The sequence below is a fragment of the Tamandua tetradactyla genome, chromosome 1, assembly GCF_023851605.1.
Source record: "Tamandua tetradactyla isolate mTamTet1 chromosome 1, mTamTet1.pri, whole genome shotgun sequence".
Lineage (NCBI taxonomy): Eukaryota > Metazoa > Chordata > Mammalia > Pilosa > Myrmecophagidae > Tamandua > Tamandua tetradactyla.
Window position 1 is genome coordinate 156,290,761 of NC_135327.1, and position 13,647 is coordinate 156,304,407.

Below are 13,647 nucleotides of genomic sequence, written 5' to 3' on the forward strand. Positions count from 1 at the left end.
TCTGCGTTCACTTTCTGAACCTTCAGAATGTAGTGAAGCAGCCACGTCACAACTTTAAGACTTATTTTTAAAATAGATTTCAATTTCATGATCAGGTAATAATGGTTGGCACTGCACTGTATCGGGTGCATCTCGTTTAGCCATCCCCAAGGCTCTGGGAGGTGGCCATACGATTCCCATTTTACAAAGAAGGTAATATGAAGTTAAGAGGTGGAGTGTGGCTTAGCAGAAGTATCCCAGAGTGGAAGATTGAGCAGTGCTCTGAACTCAGCTCTCCTGATCCAAGACCCGTGCTTTTTCTACTATATTCTACTTATACCCTTAGTAAACTCTGATTCCCTTAATGAACAAAGAATATAACAAAGATAATTATAACTTATCTTGGAGTAGTGACAACCAAGTACTTAAAGTTTTATAGTTGAATCTTCATGGTTGAATCTGTTCTATCAAATGATTGTTTTATATGTAATAAAACTGATTACAGGGTTACCTGAAAGTTTAAATATGTTTCTTTTACTGGCTCCAAAACATCAATTAATTTTATATGTTTAGCTTACTGGCAAAACAAATTCATTCGTTCTTGCAAGTTCTCCAGAATTCTTAATCATTGCATTGTGAATGAGGACCTAGAAAAGTGAAACAATGCATTCTCTTTGTGAAAAAATTATTTAATACAACATATTATCTTTGTGCTTTTTCAGGACTATATGATTGTTCAAAGGTAATTCTATAGAAAGCCCACTACAATTTCATTAATTTTTAAATCCTTTAAATAAACATGTGTCCAGTGTAACCACAAAAATGTATCTGTTGACATATTTTAATTAAGAGATTTGGATAATTTATGGTTAGCTCATTGTTGCAGATGCTGTGGAAATACCGTTTCTTTATCTTAAAATTTTTCTTTAACTTGAAAGAATAACTGCCAAAAGTTATTCCTACAATTTTGTGGCTTAAACTTAGATTATTATGAATTCTTCCGTTGGTGAGGACTGCATTGAAAAGGTTTGGCATTTCCTGTTTCGTCTGAATAAATCTTGTAATACAAATCAATATGAAGTTTGACATAATAGCACAGAAATATAATTATGAAATTTGTAGCCTAATGCTTATCATGAAACTATGATAAATTTGCTGTTCAGAGTAGTTAGCTCACAATTTAATGTCTCTTTATATAAAACAGCCAAGTGAGAAAATGCCTTTGAATTTGTAATATATGAAACTGCCTTTTACAGGTTGAAATGCACGGTTGGTCATACAATGAATGAGCATTTTAACATGTCCATAATTATTTCAAATGGTCGAGGGACAGCGCAATATAATACATTTTCCTATGTGGTAAGACTGAGCATCGTTTTTTCTCACGATCTAAGTTTTTTTTATTGTTACTTAATCTTTTTGGAGTTATAAAATTAACAAGCACTCTGTTTTGTTCTCTTTTTTATTTCTCCCATTCAGGATCCTATAGTAACAAGTATTTCTCCGAGTTATGGCCCTAAAGCTGGTGGCACTTTACTTACTTTAAATGGAAAATACTTAAACAGTGGCAATTCTAGACACATTTCAATTGGTGGAAAAACATGTACTCTGAAAAGGTGTTGTAAACTTATTTTTTGTTGCATCAGTAAAGTTGGATTATTAGCTATACCTGACAAGCAAAAATTGTTCTTTTATTTTGGTAAAGAAAAATCAAGATGTTTATTATTTACTCCTCTGTAACAAAAATACTTCCTCCTTCCCAAATCCACCTACACCCTTTTGCTGAATCTTCTTCCATTCCCTTACTGTTTTATTAATTTCAGTTTTCAATTTTGTCTCTCCATCCACTCTCTTTCTTACTGCACCTTAGTATCCTCACTAAACTAAGACCTGTGAGATTCAGTAACTGACAAGAAGTTAAAATTAATATTTCATCAAGATTTACAATTAGACTGAATCACATTCGGGTGGAGAAAAGCCCAGGGAGATTGGGTTTGGAAAGAGGTTATGTTTCTGCTGCCTAAAATTTTAGAAGAGTTTGGTTAATAAAGTACCGAAAGGATGTTTCAAAAATACTAAAAATCCCAAAATCAAGGCCAAATGTGGGCTCTATTAGAAAGTAAACATCCTACACTAGAAATGGCTAGTATAGAACTCAACCACATCAGAAAACTCCCTTTGAGCAGCCATCCCTCTCGCTGCAATTCTTCTGTCCTCTTGTTAGCAGGTTATCAAGTGACAAGAAAGGGCATCAGAATAGTTATATTGTATCATAGGGTATGTATGCTGTTTGGTGTTTCTTTGCCTTTCCTTATTTTATTTGCAAGGTCAGTCAAAATTCAACTGATTGTGGGCGGACAATGGTGGCTCAGTGGCAGGGTTCTCGCCTGCCATGCCGGAAACCCGGGTTCGATTCCTGGAGCCTGCCTATGCCAAAAAAAAAAAAAAAAAAGAAAAATGAACTGAATGCATTCTTAAAACGTGACCCATTTTGTGCTAATCCTTTCGATAGATAGATACAGTTATAAAATATGTGGCTCTCTAGCAGGTAAAGTCCGTTTTCTTAATTTTTGTCTTCAGCGTGTCAGATAGTATTCTCGAATGTTATACCCCAGCCCAAGTCATTTCAACTGAGTTTCCCGTTAAATTGAAAATTGACTTAGCCAGCCGAGAGGTCGCCGGCTTCAGTTACCGAGAAGACCCCATTGTCTATGAAATTCATCCAACCAAATCTTTCATCAGGTAAGTAAAAAATCTTCCTTTGGGTATGGGAAAATAATGCACGATTTGGCTTTCAGATAGTCAAGAGGAATTGCAGTTTTATCTCTGGCTTTAATGGTGTTGCATTTCTTTGAAGACTGCCTTTCCAATTCAGAAGTGAAAACTGCCGTTTTTTAACTTTAATCAAAAGTTCAATTTGATTTTATCATTGCTAATTCATGCCAAGAAGCCTTTTATCCTTTCTTTTATATTTGAAATGGATTTCAGTAAAGCAGTTGAATGTGGCAACATATTATTTATATACATACCAATTCCGTACTAACATTAGTGCCCCAAAGTGGAATCACTTTTTTTTTCATTCTCAATATATTTTTTCCCTGCCTGCTTTATACACATTTTCCCTCTGAATCAGTATCTCATTGGACCAAGTTCAATCTGCCTTATTTCCTTTAATTCTATCAGTCTAGCAATAATAGTTAAGCTCATTTTTCTTTATATCCCTTTCAGAAAGAAAAAAAAATTCATCCTGTATGTCTGATGAATAAAAAGACAAATGTATTTGTTCAGTTTTTTTTTAATTCAAGTTGAAATAAGTTGCTTCCAAAGAAGAGTTATCACCACGCTTTCATTTGACATTTTGGCCCACCTTAACTTGTAATTTCTGATATGATTAAATTGAACTTCTCTCTGTAAGGACTAGTTAGGGAGAGAAGCTCTCAATTTTGCCATTTTTCTATTTTGTTTTGCCAGTGGTGGAAGCACAATAACAGGTGTTGGAAAAAATTTGAATTCAGTTCGTGTTCCAAGAATGGTCATCAGTGTCCATGAAGCAAAAAGGAACTTTACAGTGGTAAGTCCTTTGAATGATGATTACACGCAAAGTTTGGCAATTTCTCCCTTGACCACCTGGCTTCCAGGACACATGGGATGTTTTAGTTTTGCCTTTAATGTTTTCTAGGTACCTTCCTTTCAACTTAAGTTACCTTCCTTTCAACTTAAGTCAAGTAGTATTTTTTTTTATTCTACAACTAAAATTGTTCAGAGTTTTGGACTAAAATATATACATAAAGTGTTTAGATAGAAATGGTGATTACCAACATGAGAGCGTGTTTTTAAATACAGCCAGTACAAACAGAAATCATATCCTTCCCCTCTCTTCCCTTTCTAATGTATTGTACAACATCCATCATTGCACTCTAACAAAACTCTTAGATAAAGTCTTAAATGTAGCAGAAGCACCATTGTCTTTCTAGCGTCAGACACATAATGCTTCATTGCACATCCCTCTTGTTGCCATCTGTTATCATCTCTTGTTAGCATATTGAGTAACAATAAAGAGCATTAGAATATTCATGTTGCATCCTAAAAGTGGTATTTCTCCACCTTTCCTTATTTTATTTGCAGCATCAGTCAAAATTAAACTGAGTACCTCCTTAAAAAGTGATTGACTCATTTTGTGCTGTAACAGTTTATATAGGTCACATTGAAATGGTTATTTCAATTTAGACCTTACGAAGATTAGGAAAATTGGAGGTATTTACAAAGATTTCATACTTTTTGTTGATGTTTATCTCTAATTTTAAATAGCATAATCCAGTTGAATTTGTGTACTCAACTTAGAATGAAAGTTTCAACTGCTCTCTCTCAGGGGTCTTGCTTGGGCAGGTGATAGATTGAATTATATCACTTTCCTTCAGATTGCCCATCCAATATATCTTGAAGAGTAAAGCCACTGTGTTCTTTAATTACAAAAACCAATTTTGTGCTAAAAATGTCAAGCTAAATCACCAAACAATAAGGTCATCTCAAATGAGATTTTTCTTGACCTTCTCAATCAACCACATTGCATCACCTCTAAAGAGTATTATTAGATTTTTATCATATTTCTGAGAGATGCTACTCCAGGGAATCACCACAGGAAGTAAAGGGCCTTGAAGCCAATCCCCACACACAGCCACAAACAAAGTTAGGATACCTCTACTATTAATTTAAAGGGCATCAGTTCTTTCCAACCACACATAACAATTTTTCATTAGCCAAATAAGAATAACAGTGCGTATGGTGTTAGTACTTGACTTTTAAAGTTGAGATTTGAGAAATTATTAGTTCCTCTAATAACACCAAGCCTACATGATTAAAATGCCCTTTCTTTTCCCTCACAGCATTATGATGACACAGAGAGCTCCTCTTGGTGCCATTCATTTGTTATCAAATATTTATTAAAAAACATCCTGTGTCAGATTTAAGAGTTGCATATCCGAAAGAGGAGTCAAGCAATGGGGGAAGATAGGATCTTATCTTGTTACATATCTGGAAATGTAAACTTCGGTTATTTTAGCCACAAATATATCAGTATGATAGAGCCATGCATTAGAATCAGCAGGAGTGAAAAATTCTGTGGATCTGTTTTGCTATTGTTTTGAAAACTGGCCCATAAAGAGACCTGTGTTCCTTCCATGTTCGCCCCTGCTTATAGAATTTGAAGCTGACCATGATGAATTGAGCCCATTCATTATTTAACTAATGAAAATTCTTGTGCAGGTCTGATTCTGGTTTAGATATATTGACCCAGCCACAATAACTTTTTAAGTCTAATAAACTCTAATCTTTTAAAATAAAAAATGGCAAATAATCACCTTCTTAATAAAATGTATATGCATTTTCTAACGTGCGTTATGTCCCAGAAGTCAGCAGTTTATTATATAGTTTTCAGGTTTCTTATTATGTAGAGGATTATTGAGATGGCAATTAAATTGTTCATTTCAGTTTTTCAAGATGATAGAAATAAATAGCTTTTAGCATTATAATAATAATTTGGTTTTAAAAAACTAAATATATAATATTTTATTCACATGAAATCTATGTATGTGATCTTTTTTGTGTTTACAACATATACTTCTTAATGTAGGAATTAAATTTTTTTTAGATTATTTTTAAAAGAAAATATCAAATACTGCATTTCATGTTTGTGCTTTTTATGTATATCCTGAATCCTTTTTCTATTGTAGGCATAAGTAATTGTTTTATCTCCAGCTATACTTATCAAAGAAAAGGAAATCAAAGGGATGTTGCTGCTTGTTTGTCTTTTCCTTGCGGGGGGGAAAAAACTCAACCATTTAACCTTTAATGTCCCAGTCAGTGTTGCTCATTTAGTGGAGTCACAATCAAGAGGAAACCACATTTTCCCAAATTCCATAAATCAGAATTCCAAAGGCGATGATATGAACTGAGATGAAAGGGCATGAAATAAATTTCTTTCTGAAATAAAGAGCATAGGAAAAGATTTACCAGTGTACTCTAGAGAGAGAAAGAAGCAGTGTGTATTGGGCTTGAAGCAGTGAGTTCTGGAGTCAGATGGCCAAGAATTTGTCTCCCCCACTCTGTCGTTCAATGCTGTGTGACCTGGTCTAATTTTTCTAAGCAGAGAGCTCAGTGTCTTCATCTGTAAATTGTGGGTCAAATTGTGGCCCCTACTTCCTTGGACTATTGTGAGAATTAAATGAAACTATCCTTGTAAAGTATTTTGCACAGAACCTGGCACTCAGTAATTGGTATCTTAAAATACACTAGTAAAGATTACCCAATGACATAGTTAATTATAATGTCAACTCAGTGGTGCTTGGCAGTTTTTAAACCATCTTGGCATTACGAATAATGTTTTACTCTTACTTTCTAAATGAAGAAGCCGAAGCTCTAAGTAAGGGTTTTGCTCTAGTTCTCATAGCTTGTTTAAAAGCTAGGATGGAACCAAGGTCTTTTTACCTCACAAAGTCCAGCTTTACTTCTCCAGTAGCTGCCTTCCAAGGCAAGGAAGCAGCCCTTCCAAATGACTGTCCTGTCTTTTAAAGGAAAATAAAATGATCAAGGGAGGCTCAGCTTCAGATAGATCCATGTGGCTGATTCTGGGCACAGCAAGCTCTGTTCCTGTGAAGAATGGTTATTTGGATAATGTAGCAGTTTTCACGTTTGCAGGCATGTGTTCTTCAACATTAGGAAGTTCATTGCAGATTTTTTTTCAAACAGTATATCTTTTCAGTCAGTTGTCTGAAAAAGTGAATTAAACGAAAGTTGTTATTGATATTGTCAAAGTACATTCTGTTTACAGTGCTTAATTGTGTGTTTCTACAGACATGTCAACATCGCTCTAATTCAGAGATAATCTGCTGTACAACTCCTTCACTACAACAGCTGAATCTGCAACTTCCCCTGAAAACCAAAGCTTTTTTCATGTTAGATGGGATTCATTCCAGTTACTTTGATCTCATTTATGTACATAATCCTGTGTTTAAGCCTTTTGAAAAGCCAGTGATGATCTCAATGGGCAATGAAAATGTACTGGAAATTAAGGTAAGAAATGTTTAAATGTTCTTTTAAATCACCAGCTTGAACTTAATTGACTTATAGCTATGTGAATAGAATTTATTTTGTCATTATATCTTACACTATATCAGCAAATATGTAAGCTCTAAAAAACAAATCTTTTTTGGCATATGGCTAAAAAGATAAGTACAATCATGGACTGCTTTTTAATGAAGCATTTTTAAACCCTGTCTTGTATATATATTAAAATTATCAAATGTAAAAAAAAAATTATCAAATGTGGGACACAAATCCATTAAATAGGCTTCCTGTGAATGCATTATCCTGCAGATGTTATACATTTCCCTGAATACCTAAAGTATGTGCTCATTATAAAATAAAAAGTAAGAGCCCTTAAAGAAGCACATCAGTTATGGTTCTGTACGTCCTAGTAATACTCGAAATTTTGTATCTGGGGTGGTCAACTCTGAGCTGATTTATAAATGGCACTATATTTCTACCACTTTAAGAACATGAGACCATCTTGGTCTCAAATAGAATTTAATTAGACAATAATATATTATCTTTTCTAACGCCAGCCAGTTGCAAATGAAGACCACAAAATCCCAGATCACTTACAGAGTTTGGTAAGTGCTGAAATAGTGGCAGAACCACTTCTAGAACACAGCTCTCCTGTGTTGCTTGGGCAATTTTTACCTCAAATAGTAATTAAACAAGTAACATGATCAAGACATTGTTTTAGATACTCAGAAATTTTTTTCTTGAAAGCCCGTATGAATAAACACAAAGCAATATGATAGCCCTTGTCTGGATGTAACGTAGCTTCCCATAAGTCATCTCCATCTAAGCAGTGTTATGTTTCTGCTGAAATTTTTCTGCTTTTTCAACAAGATTTTATCTGCAGGCTGTCCCATGCACACATTCACACTCATACAAGTTTACTGAACTCACAATTGTATTTTGTACAATAATTAAGCAAGCCCAGCATGAGATTAAATAGAAGCCTGCTTCACTGAACAACATGTTTACCACGGCGAAGTTCTTTTATCTGCTTCTTTAATTGGTTTTAGAAAGAGAGCAAGAGTTTTTATCACTTTCCTTTTTTTTTTTCAATAAAACTAATGTAATGTGGCCATTTGCTTTCACCAGTTACTGTGTTTGCTGTTTGAAAGATTCCAGTTGGTTTTTCTTGATGAAAATGTTTTTATGCCCAGAAAAACTCTCTTTTCCTGTTCCTATGTCTATGGTAGAAGGATTAGAGAGAAACTTTTTTTTTTTAATCTACCCTTCCAAGCAGTTTTACATAGAATAGAAAACTTCTTTTTCTACAAACTAAATACCCATTATTCAATGTCCTACAAAGTTGTTGGACCAAGATAAACATGATTTGACATCATGCTCAGTCTGTCAGTGCTATTCCCAGTGTGGCGCAGCGGGTCTTAGGAGACAGACACAAAACACTTTCTTTTCTTTCCTATATACAGAAAGATTATTTTCTCTAACAAATGTATAACACCTGTCAGTTCATAGAATAGTAATCTGGTTAGGGTGGCAGAATTTAGGGGCCCTATTTTGGTATCATGATTTCAATCTTTTCCCATACTCTGTTTTTCCTTATGTATAAAAAGCATATCCAAGATATAAGAAAATATTTATTGTGAGAGCAATTTATCTTTTTATTAGTTTCTAAAGTTGATCAAATTAAACCTTTCCCTTTCTTAGGCAGAGATAAAGGAAAGAAAAGCGTGAAAAAAGAAGAGACAAGCAAGACAGGCATTGGACTGTTTTATCAAAAGAAAGCCTACCATTTTATTTCATGCTGTGCTTATTCAGTTACTATTCAGAACATGAGAGTGAAGTATGTTTGTATTCCATGAATGAAAGTGCTGTGGATAGAAACATATATTTGGAGTGAGAGCTGCTCTTTATTGCCAGGAAAAGTTCATGCTCCTCAAGCAAGCCATGCATGCAAGAATTCCTTGGCTAAAAAGAGATTGTGATCGTTTCCAGCCCTCGTGTGTGTGAATCGCCTCAGTCAGCAGTTGGTTCAATGACTACACCATGGCCAAAAGAGTCAGCCAAGTTAGGGTCAAGAAAATATAATAGGGACCATGGATCAGTCACTCCTCAGAATGAATCAGAAACCTCATTGATGTACAGGGTAGTTTATGGCCAATGCTTCATGGCAGCCAGCACCAATTATGGACATCGGTCATCAGGAGGAGCCACCTCTTTGGGAGTATCATACTGTCTATTAGGGCATAAGACTCCTTACAGCAGCTCACATTTGTATGGAATTTTTACAGTAAACACAGTACCTTGACACGTTATTTTGAGTATCACGTGGACCCTATGAGGTTGGGAGGTCAGCGATGATTATCCCCATTTTCTAGATAAACAGGTTTACAGAGATTAGGTGATTAGTCTTAGATCACCTAGGGAGAAAACAGCAGAGCTAGAGCTCACACTAAAGTTTCTTGATTCCAAATTTGGTCTTCTTTCTACTAAATCACAATGCTTCTCCTATTAACCTTCATTAATGCATACCAGTATCCCTTCTATCATATGGTATATAGCTAAATCTATAATTATTTAAGTGAAATAGATGCAGACTTTTATGATTATCTAAAAACCAGTACTGTTTAAAGAAACCCTATGTTTTTCCTAATTATCTGACTTTTTTTGCATGTGCATATTTTATGGAACTCGGGCCAGGCAATGTTGGTTAGAGACACTGCACTGGGATTCCAACTTCCCCTGGAGCGAATTGGAATATATGGTAATACAGATGCATCAAAAATCCAATCTGGACAGAAACAAGAAGGCAGAAAGCTCAGCTAAGGCAGAGAGCAGGATCTCGGGCTGTTAAACAGCAAACAAAAGAACATATGTTCCGGAGCTCAGGTAGAGGCCAGGCCGCAATGGCTGGGCATCAGGAGGATCTAGAAGGGAGCTTCATTCCCAGCCACCGGCCCCTCAACAACCCATATCCACCTCATGCCCAGAGCCAGCCAGATTTGTCTTCTTTGCCCTCTGTGACTGAGTCACCTATAGCCGTAAGCCCAGTCCCAGTCACAACCACCATGCAAACGTCTCTTACTCCAAATGGAATGGAAAGGAAGAGTTCTTTCCTCAAAGGTCATTTGGCCCAGTGTCAAGACCAATGCTTAAAATGATGGTGCTCGTATCTTGGTCTCAAACTAGTAATTCCCAAACTGTGCTGCCCACATGAATAGGCATTCTATGAACAAACGAATTCCAGGGCCAAATAAGTTTGGGAAATTCTACACAATCACTGTACCTGTGGTTTCACAGTACCTACTAGAAAAGGCCCCAAGTAGCCAGTGAAGAAACCGATATAATTTTGGCTCACCCAGCTCTTCTCAAATGACCAGGAGGCTTTTTCCCCAAATGCCTGTTAACATCCTGTAGAACTCAGTTTGGGAATTTTCTGCGAAGGTTCTCTGGCTTGTTTCCTGATCCGAGAGATTCATAGCCTCTGGATGAAGCATAAACCTCACTGCCATAACCAGCAGCATTGAGCCACTGGTTTTCTGTTTCTGTTCTCCTTAACTCTGGGCCCTGCGACCAGCCTACCCCTCACTGCTTCCCTGGACTTCCCTGGTTCTGCCTTCGAGCCACCTGGGTGTATGAAAGTTTTCAGGGCCCCTCCTCCTCTTATACTATTTTTCGAATCCTACTTATTTTCACCCCCATCCATCTGCTCTGCTCTGTAGCCATCGACCTGAGTCCCCAGACCTGGATCCCAGATAGAAACGTTAGTCACACCTGGACAGAGCCTAAGTGGAGAGGAACAAGGAGTAAGATCATCCAGATGTGACACTGAGTGCACTTACTTGTCATTTCACAGTACAAGAGAGAAAGAAGTGCATCTGTCTTTATATTACCAGTGGCTAGGACGGTGTCCAAATCACAGTAGATGAGAAGTGGACTTTGTATCAAATGGATTCAATTTGCTTGCTCTGTGGTCTTGGGCAAGTCCCTTTCCCTCTGTGAACCATAGTTATCCATGTTTGAAGCAGGAGACAATACTATCTACCTCAAAGGGGCATCTCTACAGGATAAAACGAGATGATTGTAACTAAATTGCTTCCTATTTCTAGGGAACTAAAGATTGAAAGCTCCCTCTACATTGCTTTATTTTCAAAACCATATATCACCATTTGAATGACTGAAGAACTGAACCAATTTTGTAAATATGTTCTATATTTAATAAGGGTTAATGTAAGTTCTAAATATATATTTTTTCACAGCTCAAGATGCTGTTTTAAATAGAAAAAGTAGCCTATGCGGATTTTTTTTCCTGACGCTCCCCGCTGTTGTATAGTAGTTACCTGCCAGTATAACTTTTGTGATATCTTGAATTTTCTCTCCTTTCACATTTTAGACTTTTAAAACAATTACATCTGCAAAACTGATAGTAATTTCTTATACAAATCACTGTTTATCATGTGTTCTTTGGTAGGCACATATGAAAAGGGGCCAATTTTTCAGGCTATGAGACTGTTTTTGTCTTAGAGAAACCCAAATGCAACATCTAAGAGATTCTGAAGCATGAAAGAATGACTACTGGAAATGTAAATGCAGTATGCTTATCCCTTCCCCCAACCTTGGTTACTGTCTAAGTAAGCAAGACACATTTTAGTCCTTCCCTCATAAATCACGCCCTCAGCTCTTTAATCTCTTCCTTTGTCATTCCCTGAATCCCCTCTGCTATGTGACTGAGTGCCTTAGCCCTCCTCAGACTTAACCAACAAGTTGTCATTTGAAGCCCCAAAGCGACCTTTTAGATTTATGTGTTTCTATGTTGAATTGCCCCGGGTGGCTGACCTGGTTCAATGGACTACACATAAAGCCTCCAGGAACGTCAGGAGGGGAGGCTTCGTCCATATCCATTTTTTCCCTTAAACTCAGATTCAATGTTTTCTTCCAATTTCTTTTCCCAGAATAATATCTGACCTACCAATCTATTGAGATTCATAGGAGACAGCATAAAAGAAGCAGTTTGACATATAAAACAAAGTAGCAGCACTATAGTTATCACTGGCTGCTCTTTGTCAATAAGAAAATCTGTTGTTTGGCTCGTTCTCTCCTCAAAGTACTGGCATATTTAATGATGACTGTACACAGAGTCTGCATATGAGCAATTGTACCTGTATTTCCCTAAGCGAATCGTTGGCTTCTTCAACGATTGCTTTTAAAATGCCTGAATGGAAACTTCAGTTAACTATGTCGAACTGGATAATTTTTCAGAAATCTTCATGTAACTATATAATTGTTTGAGAGAATGTAATCATGCTCTCAAATCATAATGAAGCGCACATAGTATTGTGTAAGAATTTATTTGAAAATGAATTCATTTCTGTGTGGAATTCAGATGTGAAGAATAGATGGAAAGAAACTGCCCAACTCAAACAGAAAAGGAAAATATTAATATCGAGACTCAGATCTATCCTGTGGTTGCCCCATTCAGGCAGGTGTTCTCCATCCTGGCTGTCTATCTACCTGTTTTCTTCTGGAAAGCTTTTAAAAGATGCTTACGGTAACAAATGTACCACACCAATACTATGTGTCAGTAATGGGGGTAGGGTTTTAAAGGGATAGGGGCCTGGGAGGATTTGGGTTTTCTTTTTTATTTTTATTTCTTTTTTGGAGTAATGAAAATGTTCTAAAGTGTATCATGGGGGTGTATGTACAACTATGTGATGATACTGTGAGCCAGCGATTGTATACTTGTAATGGTTTGTATGGTGTGTGAATGTATCTCAATAAAACTGCATTTAAAAAAGCTACTATGCGCAGGCATCAGGCCTTTTTTTTTTTTTTTTAAAGTGCTGTGTGATTCTCAAAGTAAAGTTAAGGTTGAGAATCACTGCACTAGACAGACATGAGGTACTCCTAGTTGCAAGGACTGCAGCTTGCCAACCGTGGGTGCCACCTGAAAACAATAATTAGGTGATTATGTTCCAACTCGTGGGAACTTGGGAAGACCTCATTCTAAAGACTGTGAGAAAGAATCTCTTTCCTTTTCTCTAAAATACAATTTGATAGAAAAGTTATCGGCTGTGATTTCTGTTTAGTCTCTGAAATGGTCATGCTCCCCTTCAGTCTCCAAATTCCCATGATAATGACTCTCATAAAATCATGTGTCTTGGCAAACAGCTTGGCCTGCATTTGTGGTATCTTTATATTCCTTTCAATTGTTAGCATGCCTGCAAAACTGTGAAGTGTTAACAGCCTTTTTTTTCTTCCAGGGAAATGACATTGACCCTGAAGCAGTGAAAGGTGAAGTGTTAAAAGTTGGAAATAAGAGCTGTGAGAACATACACTCATATTCTGAAACCGTTTTATGTACAGTCCCCAACGACCTGCTGAAATTGAACAGTGAGCTAAATATAGAGGTGGGGTTACTGTATTTCTCTCATGATGTAAATAAGGATCTAGTGTAATTATGTCACTCGCAGGCTTAAAATGAATCATTAAAGCTCATTTGTGTGCTGACTTTAGCTCATCAGATCAGCCTTGATGTTATTTTAGAAATAGTGAGTTTTTGTCACACTGTCTCCTTCCCCTCGTATCAGAGGATAGATCTCAAAGGGCCTTCCT

At 36.5% G+C, this 13,647-nt stretch overlaps 1 protein-coding gene across 1 annotated transcript in view; it reads left to right on the top strand.

The window, feature by feature from the left end:
- Positions 1-13,647, top strand: part of MET (MET proto-oncogene, receptor tyrosine kinase) — a 125,682-nt gene that overhangs the window by 83,594 nt on the left and 28,441 nt on the right. The window contains exons 7-12 of the mRNA XM_077114962.1: positions 1,236-1,338; positions 1,459-1,595; positions 2,560-2,721; positions 3,451-3,550; positions 6,829-7,047; positions 13,296-13,442. Of these exons, the coding sequence (XP_076971077.1) occupies positions 1,236-1,338; positions 1,459-1,595; positions 2,560-2,721; positions 3,451-3,550; positions 6,829-7,047; positions 13,296-13,442 (868 nt within the window). The remainder of the gene's footprint in view (positions 1-1,235; positions 1,339-1,458; positions 1,596-2,559; positions 2,722-3,450; positions 3,551-6,828; positions 7,048-13,295; positions 13,443-13,647) is intronic.